The 26,417-nt window shown below is 36.5% G+C and overlaps 1 protein-coding gene across 2 annotated transcripts; it reads right to left on the bottom strand.

Moving 5' to 3' along the window:
- Positions 1-480: 480 nt before the first annotated feature.
- LOC123552723 (uncharacterized) lies at positions 481-25,367 on the bottom strand. 2 transcript variants are annotated; one of them, XM_053540658.1, is made up of 7 exons: positions 25,235-25,367; positions 13,295-13,523; positions 11,835-11,975; positions 10,452-10,496; positions 10,044-10,200; positions 9,067-9,189; positions 481-2,841 (listed from the first exon to the last, which is right to left on the bottom strand). In XM_053540658.1, the coding sequence occupies exons 2-7, from the start codon at positions 13,492-13,494 to the stop codon at positions 2,809-2,811; spliced, it is 699 nt and encodes a 232-aa protein (XP_053396633.1). In that variant the 5' UTR covers positions 13,495-13,523; positions 25,235-25,367; the 3' UTR covers positions 481-2,808. The 2 variants fall into 2 exon arrangements, with proteins under 2 accessions (XP_053396633.1, XP_053396632.1); XM_053540657.1 differs by lacking the exon at positions 25,235-25,367 and adding an exon at positions 18,703-18,858.
- Positions 25,368-26,417: the final 1,050 nt, after the last annotated feature.

The raw sequence follows: 26,417 nt of genomic DNA, 5'->3' as shown, positions 1-26,417 counted from the left end.
AAATGATAGCTGTATGTACAGGCATGCAAAACTTTAACCACGGTGTGACGCCCACGGCGACGCCGACGCCAGGGTGAGTAGAATAGCTAGACTATTCTTCGAATAGTCGAGCTAAATATAATATTCAAGTATCATTACACCAGGCTCTTGACTCAGTCTTACATTGTCATAACTGGATTTCTGCCGAAGATTCATTGAAGACTATAAAGGAAAACAAAAAAATAACATATTTTTGTCATGTAATCTATATTTTCCTTTTCAGTTGACAATACTCTTTGAAATGACAAAAAATATTATATGTTTCCATGCATCAATATTTGATATATTTTATTAATATTGTTGCATAAAATGACATCATTTTGGAAACTTCTTTTTACGTCTTTTTTGGTTGACGTCTTAATGACGTCTCTTGAAAATATTTTTTTCGTGTATTACAGTTATGTCTTTATGACAATAAAAAAGTAAACATAATAATTCAAGCAGCGTGTTTTACTTTATTTCTTTCTGTGAAATTGCGACATTATCTTTGCTGTTAATGCAGTAAATACTAATACATTGGGTACAGACAGTGTACAAATGTATTACGCCGTATCTAACTTAAGAACAGAAACAACGGCGTTACGAAAACTCTTTAAGAAGTATTTTACTTGAAAACATCAAATGTTACGTCATGAAAAGTCTGTTACGTTGTTATGTTTGCATGTCCATAGAAACAACTGTATACCTTTCTGCACGAAAACGATTTATTCCCATATTAAAGGAATGCCAGGACTATTCAATTCAAATCGGCCCAAATCGGCCCTTGGCACTCAACGTAGTAAACAACATTGGCCTAAAATCGGCACTTGGCACAGAAGTGGTTAAGGAGGTAGGTTACCTTCATATTTGTATGTGCGCATGTTCAACCGGAAGCTAACGTGACGATTTACGACGACGTTTACGACAAACTAAATGTGTTTGTATATTCATTCTTCTGAAAACAAATCATGAACCCGTCTTCGATCTGATGCTTTATGGCTTAATAATGTAGAAATAATGAATACATTGCCGCAAAAACGCTTCAAAACAATGTTGCTTTAAAATGACGTCATTGACGTCATGACGTTACGTGTCAGTTACCGCGCAAAATTAATAGCTTTTATCTCGAAAGTACGTAATTCTGTGCATTTATTTTATTTCAACTATTTTCAAATAACCATTATTTGCTGAAATATTTTTATGAGTCTATTGCTCTGAATAATAATCAATATTTTGCTCCTTTTGTGTAGTTATATTGAAATGTTATGAGGAATGTAAGAAAATGGACGATGGTAACCAATGTTATTTGGAATAAAGTTGGGTGAAAGGTTACTTGTTACGGTCATTTTCAAATAAAAAATCTAGCAGTTTGATTTGTAATACCTATTTTTCAGGTTCCGTTGAAAATTTGTTACTTATATACTTAAATTAAGATCTAAAATTGTTCAAATTTCAGTAGAAAATTGTGGTTTCTTGAATTAAATTGATGTTATAATGGAAACGAAGCCCGTGACCTATATATCTAAATGTGAAATTCAATAGCGTTGACACTGGTCTATTTAAGAAACACAGCTTCGGCTTTTTATTTTCATTTCAACAATATCCATGAGAATAATAACAGCATGCTGAACGATTTTTCCATGAAAAATGCCAGACGAGGGGTACTGCTGTAAGTATTCTAAGCTGTGAAATTTGTTTGAATAAATGCAAATAACACGAAAATATAACTTACGTTAGAAATAATGTTTTAAAGCTAAATTAACTAGAAAGATAATCTTATTCAATGTTTTTTTTATAAGAAATCAGTACAAAAAGCAAGATATAAGCTATTTTAAACATCTCTGTTGCCATGGTTACTTTTAACTTTGAGAAAAATAGGGTACCATGTAAAGTGCTTGGTATTTTGCTGATAATATTACCCAAATATTCCATGTTGGTCATTAACAGAATGGCACTGAAGCCGTCGAAAACCCGTATTTTTATACAAAGTTGTTTAAAAATAAGAGAAAATGCGTTACCATGGAAACACGAGCCCCGCGACATATACATTTTAAGCTTATATTAGAAAGCTAACGTGTATACTAGTAAAATTATCAATTATACAGACTTTTACGGATATCAATGAAACTAAAATACACTGAAAAGTGTTAAATATCCGTATTTTCCTTCTTCTTTCAATATGAAATACCTTTGGAGGGTCATGTTCTTCAAACCTTGATAAAAACTGAACTTGAAGAGACAGAGACAAACGAAATTGAGATTGTAGCAGTTAAAACTTCATATTACACGAAATACAAAAAAATGCTGCGGTTCAACTAATCTGAATTTACTCTTGTAACAAGGTAACCTACCTCCTTAACAAACGATAAAAAGATGAACTATTATCAACATATGTTACATTCTGCAACAATGACAAAAAAATTATAACAAATTGAATCTCAAGGTACATTTGAATATCTAACTTTGATAGAAATAACAAACAATAACAAATACAAAATATAATATACATTACAAAACACATACTATTATACGGACGAGCTGCTCATGTCAAATAACATCAGTTTTTCATACGCGATAACACAGTTGATTAAAGTAACACTGATTGAGTAATGGTACAAAGCTGTATAACAAATACATAGAAGAAAACTTAAGTAAAGAAGATTCGCTTGGGAGAAACAAAATTCCTTTAATATCAATTAGAATGAGTATGATGATACTGATGATGATAATGAGGACGTTTAAAACTATGTGTCGATATCACTATATGCTCTTGCGCAAAACGCTGCATCTTTATAGAAGAGTTTTCTGCATCTCGTGCATTTCCTGCAAGAAAAAAAACAACAATAATTTTACTGAATGTCGTAACGGTACAGACGAATAAATAGTCAGAGTACCATAAAATTCTAGACACGCAATACTGCTGTGATAGATTGGTAACATACCTATATCTTACCTTTGCTAGATAATATGAATTAGTGGAACCATTAGCATTCAGCAATGTACAGTCTTATATTGCGACCAAGAACAGTAACAACTAGTTTAAAGTATTACAAAAAAACGGTAAAATCCTTAAACCTATCATTTTTAAGATAAAAGCCCGGGTTCACATATTTACATCGGATTTCAAAAACGAAAGGCGCATTTTCAGAAGACCTAGACATTATTGTTAAATACAGAATCCTCATTTCCAAATTAGAACTTAAACATGCCGATATACAGCAAAAACATGTCCCAAGCAGGATATAAATATGTTTGCAAAAGAAATACAGCATAGACTCGTTCACAGAGGACCTATATCTGATTGCAAAAAATCTGCAAACACCTTATCCAAGGAAGAGACCTAGACACGACTGCAAAATACAGTGCACATCTTACTTAAGAAAGAGAATTAGACACAAATGCATAAATATAGGGTACACCTTACCCATGGAAGAGATGAAGACACAAATGCATAAATATAGGGAACACCTCACCCATGAAAGAAATCTAGACACAAATGCATAAATACAGGGCAGACCTTATCCAAGGAAGAGATCTAGACACAGATGCATAAATACATGGCACACCTTACTAATGGAAGAGATTTAGACACAAATGCATAAATACATGGCACACCTTACCAATGGAAGAGTTCTAGACACAAATGCATAAATATAGGCACATCTTACGAATGGAAGAGATCTAGAAAGGAATGCATAAATACAGGGTACACCTTACCCAAGGAAAAGATCTAGATACAAATGCCTAAATGTAAGGCACACCTTTCCCACGGAAAAGATCTAGAAATGAGTGCATAAATATAGGGTACACCTTACCCGTGGAAGAGATCTAGACACAAATGCATAAATGTAAGGCACATCTTCCCCGAGGAAGAAATCTAGAAAGGAATGCATAAATACATGGCACACCTTACCCGTTGAAGAGATCTAGACACAAATGCATAAATATATGGCACACCCTTCCCAAGGAAGAGATCTAGAAAGGAGTGCATAAATATAGGTTACACCATACCCGTTGAAGAGATCTAGACATACACGCATAATAATAATAGGGCACACCTTACCCAAGGAAGAGATCTAGAAAGGAGTGCATAAATTCAGGGTACACCTTACCCGTTGAAGAGATAGAGACACAAATGCATAAATGCCTGGCACACCTTTCCCAAGGAAGAGATCTAGAAAGAAGTGCATAAATAAAGGGGACACTTTACCCGTTGAAGAGATCTAGACACAAATGCATAAATGCCAGGCACACCTTTCCCAAGGAATAGATCTAGAAAGAAGTGCATAAATACAGGGAACACCTTACCCGTTGAAGAGATCTAGACACAAATGCATAAATGCCAGGCACACCTTTCCCAAGGAAGAGATCTAGGAAGAAGTGCATAAATACAGGGAACACCTTACCCGTTGAAGAGATCTGGACACAAATGCATAAATGCCAGGCACACCTTTCCCAAGGAAGAGATCTAGAAAGAAGTGCATAAATACAGGGTACACCTTACCCGTTGAAGAGATAGAGACACAAATGCATAAATGCCTGGCACACCTTTCCCAAGGAAGAGATCTAGAAAGAAGTGCATAAATAAAGGGGACACTTTACCCGTTGAAGAGATCTAGACACAAATGCATAAATGCCAGGCACACCTTTCCCAAGGAATAGATCTAGAAAGAAGTGTATAAATACAGGGAACACCTTACCCGTTGAAGAGATCTAGACACAAATGCATAAATGCCAGGCACACCTTTCCCAAGGAAGAGATCTAGGAAGAAGTGCATAAATACAGGGAACACCTTACCCGTTGAAGAGATCTGGACACAAATGCATAAATGCCAGGCACACCTTTCCCAAGGAAGAGATCTAGAAAGAAGTGCATAAATACAGGGTACACCTTACCCGTTGAAGAGATCTGGACACAAATGCATAAATGCATGACACACCTTACCCAAGGAAGAGATCTAGAAAGGAGTGCATAAATACTGGGTACACCTTACCCGTGGAAGAGATCTAGACACAAATGCATAAATACCAGGCACACCTTTCACAAGGAAGAGATCTAGAAAGGAGTGCATAAATACAGGGTACACCTTACCCGTTGAAGAGATCTAGACACACACGCATAAATGTAATAGGGCACATCTTTCCCAAGGAAGAGATCTAGAAAGAAGTGCATAAATACAGGGAACACCTTACCCATTGAAGAGATCTGGACACAAATGCATAAATGCATGGCACACCTTACCCATGGAAGAGATCTAGACACAAATGCATAAATGTAATAGGGCACACCTTTCCCAAGGAAGAGATCTAGAAAGAAGTGCATAAATACAGGGTACACCTTACCCGCTGAAGAGATCTAGACACACACGCATAAATGTAATAGGGCACATCTTTCCCAAGGAAGAGATCTAGAAAGAAGTGCATAAATACAGGGAACACCTTACCCATTGAAGAGATCTGGACACAAATGCATAAATGCATGGCACACCTTACCCAAGGAAGAGATCTAGACACAAATGCATAAATGTAAGGCACACCTTACCGAAGGAAGAGATCTAGAAAGGAATGCATAAATACAGGGTAAATCTTGCCCGTTGAAGAGATCTGGACACAAATGCATAAATGCATGGCACACCTTACCCATGGAAGAGATCTAGACACAAATGCATAAATGTAAGGCACACCTAACCGAAGGAAGAGATCTAGAAAGGAATGCATAAATACAGGGTACATCTTGCCCGTTGAAGAGATCTGGACACAAATGCATAAATGCACGGCACACCTTACCCATGGAAGAGATCTAGACACAAATACATAAATGTAAGGCACACCTTACCGAAGGAAGATATCTAGAAAGGAATGCATAAATACAGGGAACACCTTATCCGTTGAAGAGATCTAGACACAAATGTATAAATGTAAGGCACACCTTTCCCAAAGAAGAGATCTAGAAAGAAGTGCATAAATACAGGGAACACCTTATCCGTTGAAGAGATCTAGACACCAATGCATAAATGTATGGCACACCTTACCCAGGGAAGAGATCTAGACACAAATGCATAAATGCATGGCACACCTTACCCATGGAAGAGATCTAGACACAAATGCATAAATGTAAGGCACACCTAACCGAAGGAAGAGATCTAGAAAGGAATGCATAAATACAGGGTACATCTTGCCCGTTGAAGAGATCTGGACACAAATGCATAAATGCACGGCACACCTTACCCATGGAAGAGATCTAGACACAAATACATAAATGTAAGGCACACCTTACCGAAGGAAGATATCTAGAAAGGAATGCATAAATACAGGGAACACCTTATCCGTTGAAGAGATCTAGACACAAATGTATAAGTGTAAGGCACACCTTTCCCAAAGAAGAGATCTAGAAAGAAGTGCATAAATACAGGGAACACCTTATCCGTTGAAGAGATCTAGACACCAATGCATAAATGTATGGCACACCTTACCCATGGAAGAGATCTAGACACAAATGCATAAATGCATGGCACACCTTACCCGTGGAAGGGATCTAGACACAAATGCATAAATGTAAGGCACACCTAACCGAAGGAAGATATCTAGAAAGGAATGCATAAATACAGGGAACACCTTATCCGTTGAAGAGATCTGGACACAAATGCATAAATGTAAGGCACACCTTTCCCAAAGAAGAGATCTAGAAAGAAGTGCATAAATACAGGGAACACCTTATCCGTTGAAGAGATCTAGACACAAATGCATAAATGCATGGCACACCTTACCCATGGAAGAGATCTAGAAAGGAGTGCATAAATACAGGGTACATCTTGCCCGTTGAAGAGATCTGGACACAAATGCATAAATGCATGGCACACCTTACCCATGGAAGAGATCTAGACACAAATGCATAAATGCATGGCACACCTTACCCAAGGAAGAGATCTAGAAAGGAGTGCATAAATACAGGGTACATCTTACCCGTGGAAGAGATCTAGACACAAATGCATAAATGTAAGGCACACCTTTCCCAAAGAAGAGATCTAGAAAGAAGTGCATAAATACAGGGAACACCTTATCCGTTGAAGAGATCTAGACACCAATGCATAAATGTATGGCACACCTTACCCAAGGAAGAGATCTAGACACAAGCGCATAAATGTAAGGCACACCTTTCCCAAGGAAGAGATCTAGAAAGAAGTGCATAAATACAGGGAACACCTTACCCGTTGAAGAGATCTAGACACAAATGCATAAATTTAAGGCACACTTTTCCCAAGGAAGAGATCTAGAAAGGAGTGCATAAATACAGGGTACACCTTACCCGTGGCAGAGGTCTAGACACAAATGCATAAATGTAAGGCACACCTTTCCCAAGGAAGAGATCTAGAAAGGAGTGCATAAATACATGGTACACCTTACCCACGGAAGAGATCTAGACACAAATGCATAAATGAAAGGCACACCTTTCCCAAGGAAGAGATCTAGAAAGGAGTGCATAAATACAGGGTACACCTTACCCGTGGAAGAGATCTAGACACAAATGCATAAATGCCAGGCACACCTTTCCCAAGGAAGAGATCTAGAAAGGAGTGCATAAATACAGGGTACACCTTTCCCAAGGAAGAGATCTAGAAAGGAATGCATAAATACAGGGCATTACTTATCCAACAAGAAAGACACCCAAGGAAGAGATCTAGAAAGGAATGCATAAATACAGGGCATTACTTATCCAACAAGAAAGACATTTATGCATGAATGTATATGACACATCTTGCCCAAGGACGAGATCTAGACACAACTGCATAAATATAGGGCACACCTTACCAATAACCATGAAATAGATCTAGACATGAATACATAAATATAGAATATAGGACACACCTTAACAAAAAAGAGATACTGGGCATGAACGCATAGATATAGAGCACACTTTACCTATGGAAGACATTTAAACACGAATGCATAAATATAGCCTACAGGGCAAACCTTACAAATGGAAGACATATAAACATGAATGCAACCCAAGATAGGGATCTAGACATGAGTGCATAAATACAGGATATAGGGCACATCCTTCCAAAGGTACTGATGTAGACACGAATTTTGTTTGTTTTGGGTTTAACGCCGTTTTTCAACAGTATTTGTATTTGTATTATATAATGCCATGTAACGGCGGGCAATGAACCTAACCAGTGTTCCTGGATTCTGTACCAGTACAAACCTGTTCTCCGCAAGTAACTGCTATCTCCCCCACACGAATTATCAGAGGTGCAGGATGAATGATTTCAAATCGTCACGGAGAACATACGGCCCAGGGATCGATCTCGCAACCCCGCGATCCACAGACCAACGGTCTCCCGATTGAGCTAAGCGGGAGGGCTGATCTAGACATGAATGCATAAATATAAGATATAGGGCACATCCTATCAAAGGTAGTGATCTAGACATGAATGCATAAATACAGGATATAGGGCACATCCAACCAAAGGAAGAGATCTTGACATGAATGCATAAATACAAAGCACATCTTACCAGACATAAATGCATAACTATAAGGTACCCTATAACTAAGAGATCTCCTAGTAGATATTATCGGAAAACTACAGCATACAACTTTCCCAAAAAGCATATAAAGAAGATTGCAAAAATGCTGTGCACAACTATCCCACTATGGACCTACTGAGGATCTAAACATAATTTAAGAAGTACAGTGCACACCTTTACCAAATGAGAGACTAGACATTATTGTAAAATGCAGCACTCATTTTTTCCAAAAGAAGAACTAAACAAGAGGACAAAAATACAAAGCACATCTTACCTCAGAAAAAAATATATGCATGATTATAAAAGTATAGTGCACATTTAACCATAGGAGGACCTAAACATTATTACGAAATTACAGTGCACATCTTAGCCTTGCCATGGGAAAACCAATATAGTGGCTTTGCGACCAGCATGGATCCAGACCAGCCTGCGCATCTAATTGCTATAGGCTTTGAAAGCGAACAGCATGGATCGCAAAGCAACTATATTGGTTTTCTCATGGCGCGGCTAAATTCTTACCCCTGGAGGACCTATGCAGCATCCGAGGCATCCACAACCAGTACTGGTATCAGTCACACGATATCCTTCCCGTTCGTAGAGATTCCGTGCTCTGTTAGTAGTCAAAACGTAAAGATATATTATCTGTAAGAAAACAATACATTAATCAATAAATGTTTTGTAATCAAAACAAGAAAGGTCATTGTAAGCGACATATGTCCCAAATCAGGCACTAACACAAAAGTCAGATAAAATGAGGGCGGTAAATTTGAACAGGAAAAAAATATTGGTCTTAAAATCTTGGGAGTCTGGTTTCTTTGGTAATTTCACAATATTCAAAGCTCAAAACTGTACCTGGAAGATATTACAACTCCCACCCTCTCGATATTTTTTAAATCTCTTTCATATTTTAATATATTTTATAAGCAATCTACTGAAATTTCCACAAAATATTCAATTTGATAGACTGAGTACATTTGTAAAAAAATCATCAAACATATACTAATGTTTTGTTTTGCTTTTCCGTAAATGTGCAGCTGACCTTTATAAAGACATACGAAAATGGGAGAATCGATTTGTTTTTGATATGTGATCCAATTTCAAGTAAATCTAAATGTGTGTCTTACAGAAGCAATTTGATGTTCGCCATGATTTTCCTACTTTATAATATAAACCCGTTCAAGATAGCAGCGCTTTTTCCGATTTTCTTGAAATTTCCATATGACATTTATAACATAATGTCCTAAACATGTAAAATTTTTTTACAAAAATAGCATTTTTAATATGAATGAAATTGCAATTTTTTTATCGACAGAGGGCGCTACAAGTTTCATTTTTTGTGTACCTGTGAACCTTTGCTTCTTAGAAGACCTATATTGTTCTGGAGCTTTTGCACTTCAGCAAAGTAATTAGTGATATAACTGAACCTCAGTATGTTCTTGTTAGTTCAATACAGAGTATTTACTAGAAGATCAATGAATGACTCTTAACCTACTTACAGAACAATTTCTTGCTCTAGCCTCGTATTCAGCCCTCTGCATCAATACCTTGCCGACGCCTTTCCCTCGGGCACTTTCATCTACACATATGTGATCCAAATAACACTTGTAATTTTTATCAACTTCAAAAGATGTCGCCAATCCTAAGCATCCATACCTAAATAGTTTGAAATACATAATGCAATATGAAGTATTAAGCATGGCTATTATTTAAACGAAACTGAGCACTACAAGCATGCACTTTCTAAACGTAAATGGCATATATAACCTCAACTTTGTTTTCATATCATATAGCAAATATAAAATAAAACAATTGGACATTCTCTATGGAACGACTTATCTCGCTAAAGACATATTAAACACTCCTTTTTACGAGTACTAGAACTATGGCTTTATGTAGAAACATACCTAATGGCGTGCCAACAACCCAGCTCCGATATATGATCATCTTTGCTGCAAAAAAGTCACATCGTAGTATAGACATGTATTAAAAAATTATATCAGAAACATATGCTTCATATTTTATAATATGAGCTGCGCCATGAGAAAACCAACATAGTGGCTTTGAGACCAGCATGGATCCAGACCAGTCTGCGCATCCGCGCAGTCTGGTCGGGATCCATATGTTCGCTAACGGTTTCTCTAATTGTAATAGGCTTTAAAAGTGAACAGCATGGATCCTGACCAGACTGCGCGGATGCACAGGCTGGTCTGTATCCATGCTGGTCGCAAACCCACTATGTTGATTTTCCCATGACGTGGCTCAATTATAATATGTCTGGAGGTCTCTGTTTTATTTTAGCGTTGCTGCAATAATTCTGTACGTTTCGATATTTTTCTGATAGTAAGAATAACAAGATACGCATGACCCCTATGTTGGCCCCCAAAGATCAATATGACCTTTTTCCAGTGACCAACTGACCGCCAGAACAACTGTGGTTTTCTACTGACCACAGGCAATAATCCTAAGATGTTTGACGCTTGTAGGCCAAAGCATTCTTCAGTTATTAATAGGAAATCCATGGTCGACTGACCGGAAGACAGACAGGCTTTGATACAAACACAAGCGTTTTTTAGTTATAGATGGAAACCAATTTCCAGGTCATCACCATGACCTAGACTATGATCTCTGAAAAAGCGATCGCAAAATCGATACTGGTTATCTATCAATCAAGTTGACGGTTCGTATGCAGAAGCGCTCCTCAAGTATCGCCCTCAGTCTCAAGGTTATTGTGTCACTGACCTATGACTACTGGCCACTTTAAGAAAAGCTGTGATTTGCCGATCACGGGCAATCATCCTATGACGTTCAGCGCCTTCAGACCAAAATATTCTTCAGTTATTGATCTGAAACTGTTCTTAGTCTCAAGGTCACTGTGGCATTTACAACTGACCTATTTAATCCTCTGAACAATATGACCAAAGTTAATAATCTGATGAAGATTTACACCTGAGGTCAAAGCATTTTTCAGTTATCAATATTTGAAACCATTTTTTCAGTCTCAAGGTCGCTGTGACCTTGTCCTTTTACCTACTGACCCCAAACACAACCAATAAGTGTTTTTTTTTAAAATTTCGATTGAAAATTGAGACTGACGTGCAGACAGACAGCCGACTACTATATATCAGACCGTTTAGGGCCTTAACCTTATCTACATGGTAAAGGCCAATAATATTTTTTTCTATGGGAGACCGGAAGTGCATAAACCATAATTAAGACGTTCTAGTGTTGAAAAGCTGATTATTCATAATTGTTAAAAATCTAGACACAGAAATATAAAACGAACTTACTCAATTTCCGTATCACCTTTAAATTTAATTTGAAGAAACCCAACAGGTCGTCCTTCTAGTTCGGCTACAAAAGCACGATTGTAGAATGCCTGACCTTGACCTCTATGGTACGCTGTCATGTTCTTTACTGCAATTGGCAGTCTGTTGTATAAATTTGACATAATTTATAAAGTGTTTGTGACGTAGCACATAGACTGGTATAAAACCCAAAATCCTTAAAGTGAGAAACAAATTTTAAAAAGTTGAGAAGTTGATTACTAAATGCTTCAGATTACCAACAATCATTTTAAAAATGTAAATTTGATGAAAGTTTTGTTGATGTAAATAACTGAAGTTCTGATACTTATTTTATACTTGTGTTCGTAAAATATAAAAATTATTGCCTAAGGCAAGTTTCTACAAGAATAAATGTTTACGTTTGCTTACGTACTTATATAATTGAATGGAAAAAGGAAAAAAAATCGGCTTGTATTTCACAATTAGATATGAATAGACAGAAAAAAATTCCGCATTGTACTTTTAAAATTCCGTATTGTACATTCCGTATTGTATGCTACCGGAATACTTTCATTAATATACATAAACTGACACAGTTCCATAAACATAGCACATAAAACTTCACTTAATTCCGTTCTAATATCGATAAACTAAACATTGAAGATTTCATTCCATAACAAAGCAACAAAGAAAAAGGTAGAGCTATATGATAAAAAGGGTCATTTTAAAAGTAGCTAGATCTGAGATTTTGTATTAGTCTCTCGTGGATTTTACAAAGTCAGATCACACTCGGCGAGCGTGCGCGCCTCGTGAGATCCGATCTGGCAAAAGCTCTTCTCAAGCCGAATACAGCATCCCAGATCGAGCTACTGTTATAATTACTCTGTTATATCATTCTGTATGTAATACATGACAGGTTGAATTAGTAACGAAACTGACAAAAACATGTGAAAAATAGGAGCACATAATTAGACGGTCATTAACCTATATAAAGGAAACTGTTTGGCATTATTTCATCACGGGCGGGCACCTAGGTAGAACCACCAAGCCAGCTGGACGGCTTCCTCACATGAAGAATTATACAACTCAAGTAAAGCTCGATCTCACATCCGCGAGGGGCAAGTGATTTGAATTTAGTGACTTTAACTACTCAGACACGAAGGCCCCACAAACTGGTGCTTTAAACGAGTCTAGGGCATGCCAAACTCACACTTCATCTACTTTCAACTAAAATCTAAGTAAAAAGGGACATAAATCTCGAAATACTACAGAAAAAGTTACGAATCTTGTCACACTGATGTATATTGTCACTATGAGCAAGCACAACAATTTCAGTTGCATATAAGTAATGAAGAATACATTTGACTGTATACAGAAAAAATCTTGAATTAACACAAAGAGGACGGGGCGAGTACAATCATGGCAATAGCCCTATCAAATTACTAATTTAAAATACATCGTACTTCCTCTCTGTTACACAATGAGCAAATTTTCCCCTGAACGCCTCTACAGTCAATCTGCCGGCGAATTCCGCATCCCAATCTGTGTCTGTCAAATTACGTACAGTGACCCCATTTACTTGGACAGAACCAGGTGGCACTCCAATTCTGCTTTCCGGTTGTGCTGTGACATAATTAAACGGGTTCTGTGCGTCGTATGACATGCTGGCAGATTAAAGAACATCAAACATCACTGAAAAAATAAATATTTAAATAAGTAAACACGGTATTGAAGTTTGAATTACTTTATTTAAGGACAGGGCGTGAACAGTCTTGGAAGTATAAATCTATTCTGATTGTAAGAGAATCGGCGCTGGAGATCGAAAGCTCCTGCATTCAAGCGTTTTTACTTATTCTGATTAAGATATATAACTGATATTTGATTAAAGAACAGAACAGAACAGAACAGAACAGAACAGACTTTTATTAAGACTTATACATAAGTGCATCGTCGTTTTTAACAGTCACGTATATATACATGGTAATAGAATTACATATCAAACGCCTATCTCTGAACAATGACATTCATGTATACCCAATGTCGGTGTACATTTAATTAAACAGGCCTTAAAAATATAAATGATGAAAAATGATGTAAAAGCCATCGCAATTTTAACAATAATCAAAATACAGTGTCTTAAGATTTTGTTTGAATGTATCAAGTGATTTACTCTTGCGTAAATCTAACAGCAGTCCATTCTACAGTTTTGGACAAATAATACAGAAACATTTAATGTTTTTGCACAATATAACGACGTTCAGAATTTTCTGACGATCTCAAACCTTGTCTACTAGGAAATTACTCTGTTAAATACATAGGTGCTCTGCCAATGTGGCAGCTATACACTAAAGAAAGGATCTTAAACTCAATCCTTGCTTTCGCCGGAAACCAAAGTAGGTCATACAAAGCTTGTTTGGAACTGTCAAATTCTCTCCTATTAATCAAAAAGTTTTGCACGTGCATGTTTTGAATACGTTATATCTTATGCACCTCATCGTAAGCTACAACATACAGTATGACACTGCAGTGATCCAGATGTCAAGTTATTATAATCCGTATCGATCCGTACCTGAGCCGTACCTTAAAGTAGTAATCCGTATCAATATGTACCAATCCGGTACGGATCGACACGGATTACTACGTTTGTATCCGTGCCCAGACGTAGCTATCCGCGCCGTATGTGTGACTAGGGTATAAGCTACGACATACAGTATGACACTGCAGTAATCCAGATGTCGAGTTACTACAGACAAAACTAAAATTTCAGCGGCGGCTTTGGTTTGATATTTTCGAATGTTCCTCATTCGTTGGTAATTCAGCATGGCTGTACGATATTGGCGCTTTAAATGATCTTAAAAAATCAAGGTTTCATCGAAAAATGCAACAAGATTTCTTTCCAAGATATCTTTTTGATATCATCACCAACAATGTAAATCGAATTAGCTTAAAATTTGTTCGGATGAGGTTTGCTACCAAACATAGTAAATTTAATTTTTGAAGTAGTTTATTTTCGGTTTGTTTCTATTCATTTGCTATATGATCATCAGCAAATCCGTAAGTTGATATGGATTTGGAAATGACATCAGTTCCAGCATATGTCAGATACAGCCACGGACTAAGTAAACTGCCTTGGTGCACACTAAATTCAAACTGGTGGTCTCATGAATATTCATTCTTGATATTTGCATTATTTTGCTGATTTTCAAACCTAGCCGAGATATCATGCCAACAAACATTGTCACCAAGTTTGATGAAGATCGGATAAAAACTCGGTTTGACTTAGAGGGCGGACAAGGCTAAATTTGCATATTTTCGAGTAATTTAAGGGCCATAACTCAAAAGTGTCTAAGGGAATTTTGCTGGTTATCGAACTTGGCCGAGATATTATGCCAATAATTGTCCCCAAGTTTGAGGAAGATCGGATGAAAACTGTGACTTAGGAGCGAGCATGCCTTTGGACGCCACACGCCCACCCGCCCGCCATGGGTGTTCACATAATACGCACCGCTTTTTCAGACAAGGGCGTATAAAAAAGTAGGTCAGTAGGCCACATTTTATATGACCCAGATTCAAACTGGACCTAAAGATCATCAAGGTTTTTTGACTAAGTTTTATTACGGTATGGTCATAAATGTGGCCTCTAGAGTGTTAAATAGCTTTTCCTTTGATTTGACCTGGTGACCTAGTTTTTGACCCCACCCGACTCGTATTTAAAACTGACCTAAATATCATTAAGATGGACATTCTGATCAAGTTTCATTCAGATATGGTCAGGAATGTGGCCTCTTAAGTGTTAATGAGCCTTTCCTTTGATTTGACCTGGTGATCTAGAGTTTAATCCCACTTGATCAAATATTAAACTTGATCTAAAGATTATCAAGATTAACATTCTAACCAAGTTTCATGAAGATACAGTCATAAGTGTGGCCTCCGGAGTGACCTCTAAAACAATAGGGGTCGTCTACTCGATAATATACAACCCTATGAAGTTTTGAGGTTCTAGGTCAAATGATTCTCGAGCTATTAATCGCAAATGAAGTGTGATGGACAGACGGACGAAAGGACGGACGGACAGACGGACAGGGCAAAAACAATATGTCTGGTCGCAAACCCACTATGTTGGTTTTCTCATGGCGCGGCTCATTTAAAACAAGCTTCTTCTGGGTTTTTTTTTGTACATGTACAACGGTTAAATGTTATATCTTACGAATAAATGAACCATAAAAATCACAATAAGTTTGTTCAGATAAATGGTAAGTTTGCACATGGAAGGTCATCGGACACTATGCTAGGGATTTTGCACAAATTTCAATGCCATTTCTTGACTTCAATAGCTGATAATTTTACATAAAGGCTTCATCTACTCGTAAATTAGCCAAATTCCTATTAAACTGTCACAAAAATACTTTTATTTCATATTCGTTTTCCTGAAATTCGAACAGTTTACGACGAAGGGTAATATTTTTTGAAAAATTTAAATTGTGTATTATACAATGTTTTAAAACAAACGTTTACCATGCAGATTATCAGTTTTATAACATTTTTGAAACTAAATGAAAAATAAATAAATAAATAAATAAATAAAAATTGGAACAAATATTTTGATCAGACAACTGTACTCCAGTTTTTTCCACTCGAGTGTTCATGATAACTGATGCGTTGACTGTCTGTTTCTATGTACATCTATTGCTTAATACTGTATTTATTGTACAATTTATTTGACCTGTCAAAATTTGTTCCCGGCCTTCATTATATTTTGTTCACGCCTATATAAGATTAACATGAAAGCCAGAAACATGTTTTGACAGGTCAATAAAATAATACATTACACATGTGCAATATGTGGAGGGTTATGCATGCAGTGGGTAGCTGATCTTTTCAACAGTAGCGGAGGGGTGTAGGAGACTGCTTAAGCCACTGTGTGTTCAGGGGTGCCTGTGTTTTAGCAATTTATGACACGGGTTCAGTTAGGTCAGCGATGTTTTTGTACTTTTTTATGCCCCCGGCATCTACTGATGCGGGAGGCATATAGTGATCGTCCTGTCCGTCCGTCCGTCCGTTCGTTCGTCCGTCCGTACGAGGTTAACCAAATGGGACCGTTTCGTCTAGCATCAATACCCCTTACTAGAATGACTTGATACTAATGCAGATGTAACCTGTGACCATTCCTCATCTTCAGACATCACCTGACCTCAGTTTGACCTTTACCTTGTCCTCATTTTGGACTTAGGTTGCTTTATATTGGCCATCTCTTGGTTAACCAAATGGGACCGTTTCGTCTAGCATCATTACCGCTTACAAGAATAAATTGATACTAATACAGATGTAACCTGTGACCATTCCTCATTTTCAAACATCACCAGACCTCAGTTTGACCTTGACCTTGACCTCATTTTGGACTCAGGTTGCTTTATATGGGCCATCTCTTGGTTAACCAAATGGGACCGTTTCGTCTAGCATCAGTACCGCTTACAAGAATGAACTGATACTAATACAGATGTAACCTGTGACCATTCCTCATCTTCAAACATCCCCTTGTTTGACCATGACCTCGTTTTGGACTTAGGTTGCTTTGTATCGACAAGGATTCCACCGGGGGCATCAAGCGTTTATTGAACGCAGCTCCTTGTTAATATTAGGTATTAATATTTTCAGTACATTTCATAAAATAAACGAACGTGTTTATACATAGTAGACATAGTACTGAAGATCGATCAACTACCAAATAATAATCCTACCTTGCATTTACATAAACACCTGAATGTCAAAAATTACAAGACAGATACAGTAACTGTATTGTAAAAAAACTTAGTGATAAGTAATTTCATTTAAGGTTCATGTAAAGTCTTTTGAATTCAAACCTCGGGTGAATTTTTTTTATTTTTTTTTTACGCCACATATGCCTTGGTCTATCATAAAGAATACATCAAAGTGTTCATAATAAGTACAAAAAACTTTTAAGACAGTTATTCCCTATTGTTCAACACATTTTGTCTCATATCACATGTGCTTTGACAGTTCATGTTCTATTTTGTAGAAGATATCAAACTTCTTTTTTTTCAAAAGTATTTTGTCATTACTTTTATTATCATATTGTGCATCTAACATATTTGTCCAGGTACTGCGGGAGTTGAAAGTGTTACAAGACATGTACATTTCAAAAATGCAAACATTGCAAAATGAAAGTGAAAGTAGAGCTGTCAAATTGACGAAACACTGCAGTATTTCAACAAATATAAAAACTATTTTTCATTTCCCAGAGGACCTAGATATGTATACAAGACACACAACAAATTTAAAACAAATCTTAGAGAAAAATATGTTTGAAAAGGACTCTACTTCTTCTGAACAACTCTGTATATATATATATTTTATGAATATTACGGGTCTGTAGAGTATAATTTCCAAGATGATGAAAATTTACCCAAGGGGTGGTTTAAATGTCAGCTTAACTAGTGGATCTGAATTTATTTTATGAGTGACAGTCTTAAAACATTATGTTATATCATACAATATGCATATATTTAACTTTTTTTTTTTTTGCATTCACATAAGTTTTTCATGCGATAGTCTTATTATAATTGGGGATTAAATATTTATCAATGGCTAGATAGGTAGGAGTATCTACAAGAGCGGGTACATGGATATTAAACAGTAAAAAGAAGTTTCAGAAAATCATCAATAACATGCTTGAAAATTAATGATCAGATCAGAGCATTTTATTTGGTCTTAAATTTTATATAGAAGCAATTAATGTTAATTTCTTGTTTTTCATAATTTAAAATTTTAGGTATTATCTCTATACTTAGTGAACGATAGGCTAAATCGAAATTTTCTAGGTTTAAAAGTAGAAAAACAAAACAATGGTTACCTCTGACTTTTTACTAATCCATGAACATATAGTCTTGCTTGTAACATAAAGGTTAATAAATAGTACACGATCGATGAATAAAATAACCACGCTATAGTTACTGATCCATAAATTTACACGATACAATGTAAATACTCGTTCACGACAGGTTTAGTCATTTACATGAGCGGATCCAGCCGATTTTCTCAGAGGGGGATCCGACCGAACCATAACAATATTAGCTAAAATATTTCAGCGGACCATAATGATATTAGCAAAAACATTTTCAGCTTAGAGATGTTTATATGCTGTTATGGATCTATTAATGGACGCGACCATCAGAGAATAAAAACATCGTCTGTTAAGTTATGCGTCTTCTTTTTTCAACAATTTTTCAGTCATATAAACGACGGTGCTCATGTGTAGCAGTGAGCACATTGCCCTGGTATCCGTAACTATAATAATATAAACAAACCCGTGTCTTTATGCACTAAATAATTTGATGTGACTTTTTGTGGATGTTGGTTGTTAGCCGTTTACAATTACAGGTTTTGTTGAAAAAGTTGAAATAGAAAAGTAGCCGACCAGCTAGGGGTTGGGGAAGGCTCTTCCGCCCCAGAAAAATTTGAAATTCGGCGCATTATTTCCAGCATTCTGGGGCATTTTATGAGCATGAAAGAATACTTTTATTCCACTGCAATTTCTTATACAATATACCCCTTATTTTCACTTTTTGATGAGCTCATCTGTTAAATTTTGGAAAAATAATAAAATTATTCTTTGTTTCTTTGAGATAATTAAGACAGATATGAATTACGTCGGGGTCTTATGTAGCAGCAGTCACATACATTTTGAATGTGGTCATAATGTTGCCTATTCGAAAAACCATTTTCATTTCTTCTCTTTTTTTCCTTTATTAGGATTTCCCAGGGTGGGGGTCCGGACAACCGGACTGAGACCGGGCCCTCAGTCCGGATCAGTGCATGACTATTAATATAGTTTCATTTTGACGCTTGAGAGTTAAAATTACGGACTTGTTTGTCGATACCACCTCCTCTTTGGTCTAATGGTTAAGCGTTGGCCTGTCATTCAGGTGGATGTGGTTTAGTACTCGTAAGATGTTTATTTTTTCTCATTTAAAAAGGTTAATTTTTTCTGTATTCATTAAGTGACCTTATTGGTAGTTTGTTATTATATTTTTTCCGTACCATTGTCATGTACACGTAAATTGTATTGGAATGCAAATACCATTCTTAAGACCCAAACAAATATTTTTATTAGCATTATCCCACTTAAAATATATCAAATCATACAGTTTCGTGATAATAATAGATTGTTCCATTATCGAAAGTACAGAAGTACCGCTGACCTCGAAACTGAACCCGTTTGGTAATGTTTACAAAACGGTTTATGTGAAATAATAATTGATTTAAGCAACACAAAAATGTTTCACCTCAATGCCGTAATAGTGCAGGTAAGTGTAAGTTTTGCAGACTTTAAATTTTGCGGATGCTGGTGTTAGACCGTCCTGTGGTGTACTATACAAATGTAACACCTATAGTAAATGTAGGAAGGACCAGTGATGATTTTACACTTCACAAATTATGAAGTGAATTTACGACTTCACACTTCGCGACATTTTTCATTAGATTGAAACACTTGAACTTCACGATTTCAAATTCACATTTCAAAACTTCACAATTTTATAAAACGTGAAAGTGTGAAGTATGAAATCATGAATTTCACGATCTTACACTTCGCGACTTCACAATTTCTAAAATTTCATAAAAAGTGAAATCGTGTGAAAAAATGAACTTCACAATTTCAAATGTCACGATTTTTAAATTTCTTATTGAATTTGAAAACGTGAAGAATTAAATCACGAATTTCAAGATATATCACTTGATAGCTTTGAAAACTATCGTTTATTTATTGCTAAGCTGGAAATCAGCTTCGCAGACTGCAACAGGTCGAGTCATTTCATTTTTCCCGGTGCTAGGGAGCGTGAGGGATACTGCACATTTCACTGTCTCTCGTGAACAAACTCCTTTAAACAGTGTCTCCTCTAATTTCGTTTGGCTGCACTGTTTTTCCCCAAAAACTTTATCATCAAGATCTACTGTAATATATAACACTGTATAATTCAATATCTCCTAAAACTGCTAAATTATTAACATTCGTACGGAACTAAATTTCGTAGCTGAGTCAGGCCACGTATTTAACTGTAATCTAACCCCTACGAACAGATACTTTTCCTATTCATTTTATGTTCAGAAGTTAAAATCCACGAATTCATATCATCGTGAAATATTCGTAAGAAATTGCTTGTCTCGGCTAAAACAAGTGATTCTCCACAGAAGTCAGCTTAATGATAGAATATGAACCGCATTTTGTATCCCCACAACCAATGAAGAAAGATATACCAGTCACACTAAATGAGAAATAGTGCAATAAATACTAAGAATTCCGGCATTATGAGCCGTATTTATTTTAAAAAAAATATGTACAAGCTCTGCGTGCCTTCATGTTTCAAAGGACGAATGCGAACATTATATTTCTCGATGCGAAACTATTACAATTAAACACCTTTTATCAAATTGCTTATATTTTTTATAGTTTGTTTAAAGATAGACCTGTGTATTCAAATCACTTATATTCTACAATGTTAAGTTTAATTTAACCACGATTTTTCAAAACATAAATGTACCCTATGAACATTCGGCCAGTAAAAGAATAATCAAATAATGTGTTTACTAGGAACATGCAAATATTATGTTATTTTATAGTTAATATCCAATACAAGTGAGTTGTTGTAACTTTACAAGTTGTCAAGTTTCGCAATTAGCATATCAAACATGAAAAAGAAATTATGGAAGGCAGTATCGCAAACTAAACTTTTAACTAATGTTAATGTCAATGTTAATCAGCGTATCATCATTAGCAGAGACAATCATCACAAATGAATTCGACCTCTAGTCCACTCAGAAGGATGACCTAACATTTTGTGGCATCTTGGGCACGCGTCGAACTCCTTAGTAAAATCTGCTGAATCAGAATCCATGCAAGAAACTTCGTCTTCAGCGTCAGAATCGGATGTGTCTTAACCTTTATGCTTTCTTGACTTTACAGGTCGTTTTTGTTTTCTGTTACTTTCTGTTACTTTCTTTCTTTCTTTCTTCTTTTTCTTTCTTTTTTCTTTCTGCATCAAGTATTTTCTGGCGTTTTTTCTCTTCTCTTTCATTTTTACTGTTTTCTTTTGCGATTGTCTCAGCTATCGTCTTCTCATCTCTTTCACGGACTAGTCTAAATGCATCAGAACCTGGAAGCGCTTTAGGGAACTTTTCTCTCAAATTGATTTGCGTAGACTTTTGGATCTTCGGTTCCGGAACTCTCAAGTTGTTAAAAGCCGGGGAAACATAGTCATAGTCATTAATTACTGATCAATAACGTTGTCTATTTTCAAACTAAGACCTCCACTAAACACTGAATACCCATCGTAAGTCAGTAGTATAAATACTTTGTCATCAGCCGATTGCCCTACTTCTTCATACGCACCTACGCAATCAATCTCAACGGGTACATCCTAAATGGGAATAGATGTTTGTGTGTCAATGAAGGTTGAATACGTGTTTTCATCAGAAAGATCTATGGAACAGTAGGATTGCCTGCTAGACACAGTCAGCTCAGCTGGACCTCCGACCTATCAATTTCTTCCGGGGTAAGAAGAAAAAGTCCTGATCGTCGGAAACCGTTCATAGCATTGTCCATGGTAGTAACATTGTCCCAAATTTTCTTGAACTGTGCAGGGAATTCCTTCATACCAAGCACCTGTCCAATGTGTTCCATTTGCCACTCCTTGACGGCACGTTTCCAAGAAGACTTTAGCGGAGAAAATAGACCGCTGTCGCAGGCCTGAAGTAGATGGGTAGAATTTGGTGACAAACAGTAAAGTACTATCTGGTTTGCATTACAGTATTCTGCTGCTTTGAGACTCACGTGAGTCGAATAGCAATCCACTATTAACATGATGGGGAAACAGATACTCATTTTCTTGGCAAAGGAAACAAGATACTTGAAAAATGCTAAGAAGGCTCCGGTGTCCACCCGACCGCTCTTTGCTACCGAAAAAGGCACTTGGGAAACCTCCAGTCCCTATATTCCTCAGACGTTCTCCCGGGAAAAGAATCACCGGGGGAACATAATGCCCCAAAGCTTTGAAATATCCCATAACGGTTATCTGAGTTTTTAGTGTTAGTGGTCATCTGGTACACGTTACGAGATCCTGTAAGAGCCAAAACACGATCATGTTTAACTTGCAAAGGAAAACCAGATTCATCTGCATTACAAATGCATCGAGGATAGTGTATCATTGCCTAAAAATCAGATACTTCCTTCTCCAGAAATGCGAACAACGTATTGTACCACGCCTCAATCATTTCTATACTGACACACGCACGCTCATGTCCCAGGTGCAAGATTACTGAAAGATGCCATTGGGCGCCGTTTCTTGAAATAGTTCATCCATTGCCTTCCAGGCAAGTTATTTTTAAATGGTGTGGGACGGTCATCAATGTCAATAATATTATTACTTTCTGTCCTCATTTCAAAAATCGTCAGGGGATAGCCTACCTTGAACTTGAGTTTTGAATAGTTGACTAAAGTCAATTCCTCGGCATTGGTTAGTGTAGGACGTTTGTCTGGTTTTGTGGCAGCTTCGGGATACGTACCGATACTTTGTCCTCTAGTGTGGCTCGAGGCAACTCCATATAATCTTGCTGCTGCTTTCTTCGCCATACCACTTCTTACAGCTTCAATGGCACTGGCCATGTGCCGATAGTCATACTGTAACCTTCGCTTTCTTGAAGCTGTTGATAATGGTGTTGAGTTTATCTGTAACAAAAATAAACACGGATTTTACCATTAGCAGACTCATGTTGTCTCAAGGAGGTATGAAAAAGATATTGAACGAGACTGCCCATAATAGATATCGCACTAACATTTTGTAATCATTTAACGGCACCCCATGAAAGTTTAAAATTTTAGTTTATTCGTTAAATGCCCCAAAACACAATTGCATAGCTTCTAAGCTGCTTTTAGGTCTAACTTATTTAAAATTAAGTAAATATATTGCGATTTTATATAGATGTAGTCAACTTCTCACCTTAATCAACTCAATAAAAATCGGTCTTGAAAATGTGCGGCTGACTTTTTGCAAACCATTAGCGGAAAGGACAACTTCCGATGACAGCAGATATGACATCGTTATTGAAAGGTTGTGTAAAACCCGTAAAAAACAGAAAAAAATGATAAGGAAAACGTTGTAGCGAAGTGCTGATAATTCAGCAGTGCCGAAAGAACATTGACGTGCTGTATACTAGTACTATCAGAATGTTTTTCACGAAGTTCATGCGGGAGGACAAAAGTAGGTCACTTTGTTGTGTTGAGTCCTTAAACATTACGAACGCAAGCAAGGATGCTATATGGTCATTGAATTAGGTAAAATAGTTCAGTTTTTATGTTCTTAATTATCATACTAATCTAATTTTACATATAGTGTACTGTGCTGCTTTTTCCTAACTTTCCCAGGTAAGCTTATCTACGCCCTTTCAAAAGCTATTTTCTGTTATCATAACATAAATAAAGTTGTCAATGAGTATCTCATGTATAATTTAAGAGTATCATGGCCCCAAAGGGACCTGTCGATCTCATCCTGTTCAATTAAAGTTTTCCGAATATTTGCGATTTATGACTACAGTTTTCAACAACATTTTATGCACTTTGAAAAGTATGGGCTTGCATATCTGCATATAATTACACATGTAGCTGGTTCCAAGTTAAAACAGGAAACCAGTCTCTGACTGCTTAAGTCAGAAATAAGTCAAATAATCAGACACTGAACGCTGTCTTTTCCTTTTTTCCCAACTCTTATGATTACTCAGGGGTGTAATTACGATAGCGTATTTAGTCACGTTTTTGTTTTTCTTTTACATAAGTGGCTTTTGCATTCTGAATTTTATTTGAGATGTATCAGTTTCACCTGTTCATGTTTGTAATATTTTGTGTAAGCCGTTAATATAAATCCACATTTACATTTAAATCAATACCAGATTAAATTAAATAAGCTACAGGGTTTAAAGACATATACATGCGGACAAATGGACATTTTTTTTTTAGGATTTGGGCATCGTCCTTCCTCGGTTAGATAGAAATACTTGTTTAACATACACAAACGCAGTTTCATACACATTGTTTAAAAACGTTTTCTTGTTTGAAGAGTTTCGTTTTCCTCCCTTTTTCAAAAAAGAAAAAAAATAAAATAAAAAGAAAAACAAAAAACTAAATTACAAAACAGAACATTTGAAATGAGTCTTTTAAAACCCTTACCATCTGACTGAACCGAATTTGGTTGAGATCAAGGAGCTAAACTTTAATTAGCAATTCAGGTACATGATAAGCCATACCTCGTTCTACAATTTATAAACTTAATCCGAACATGTAATTAATACTGTTAACCTAAGTACAGAAAAACCTATCGAAATATAATTTGACTTACCCTGGCAATGAAATGAATATATCCGAAGAATGAGGTGATATACTTGACTAAGTAAACAAAAATTTTAAATAACACTTCAAATGTGCAATAAAATAATAAAAACGATCACGTGTTCCAATAGCTTAATCATTAATGTACTTAAAATGTTAGAGTTTTGGTATTACAAACTTCGAGCTATAATTAGATCAATCCTATTGTACAAATAGCTTTCTTGCCTACCAGACGGGGATTTCCGGTCCTATTTTTACCGGTTCTGGAAAAATCCATCTTACGACCCGGGGTGTATGATGACTCTCGTGCTTTAAATAACGTATTACGAACTACATATTTGTAGAAGATTTATGTAGTTATTTATATTTTATTTCAAAAACGGAATGAAAATTCAATACCTTGACAGTTCCTCTTTGTTTATGATAGAGTATTTCTCGATTCAAAACACGTTATTTTGTCAAAAATTCATAACGTTACGCTGCAACTGATAAAACAAGATCGGAACTCAACTTTGATATTTGTCTTTGAAACGTCATAACGTCTCTCCTGTATACAGACGTTGCTTTCCCGCACTTTGTTCTAATACCCTGCAATAAGAAATAGTTCTAAAAAGAAAGCTGTTCGACTGATTTTATTTTTATTATTATTTCTTGATATCGGTATGCAAGAAAAAGATTCTGTCACTAGTTATAGGTGCAGATGGGAATATCCAGCTCTCGGGTAACTGTTTAGGAATTTACTCGGCTGGAGCCTCGTTACCGCGTAAACAGTTATCCTCGAGGCCGGAAATTCCCATCGGTACCTACAACCAGTGAAAGAATCTTATAGGCTCCACACATGCATAGGCAGGCTTATCCTTTTAGAAGCCGGTGATAAATGGGGACGGGGGTTGTAAATGATTGCTATTGTTATTTTGCGGAACGGAATGGAACGGAACGGAACGAGGTTTTGGGCAACCTATGTGGTATAACTTTAATGTTACAAAATATGGTTGGAAAATTACGAAATTATTACTAATGAATGAAAACTATTACACTGAATTACAAGGGCCTCCGTGGCCGAGTGGTTAAGGTCGCTGACTTCAAATCACTTGCCCCTCATCGATGTGGGTTCGAGCCTCACTCGGGGCGTTGAATTCTTCATGTGTGGAAGCCATCCAGCTGGCTTACGGAAGGTCGGTGGTTCTACCCAG

This window comes from Mercenaria mercenaria, chromosome 4 (assembly GCF_021730395.1).
Source record: "Mercenaria mercenaria strain notata chromosome 4, MADL_Memer_1, whole genome shotgun sequence".
NCBI classification, from domain to species: Eukaryota; Metazoa; Mollusca; class Bivalvia; order Venerida; family Veneridae; genus Mercenaria; species Mercenaria mercenaria.
The sequence above is the reverse complement of the archived record's forward strand: the minus strand, read 5'-3'. Positions and strand labels throughout refer to the sequence as shown.

Coding starts and splice junctions, on each gene's coding strand:
- LOC123552723 (XM_053540658.1), bottom strand. CDS start 13,494: ATGTCATACGACGCACAGAACCCGTTTAATTATGTCACAGCACAACCG. Junction 11,976..13,294: donor CATTGTGTAACAGAGAGGAA/GTACGATGTATT, acceptor TTTATACAACAG/ACTGCCAATTGCAGTAAAGA. Junction 10,201..10,451: donor GGTTGTTGGCACGCCATTAG/GTATGTTTCTAC, acceptor CAAACTATTTAG/GTATGGATGCTTAGGATTGG.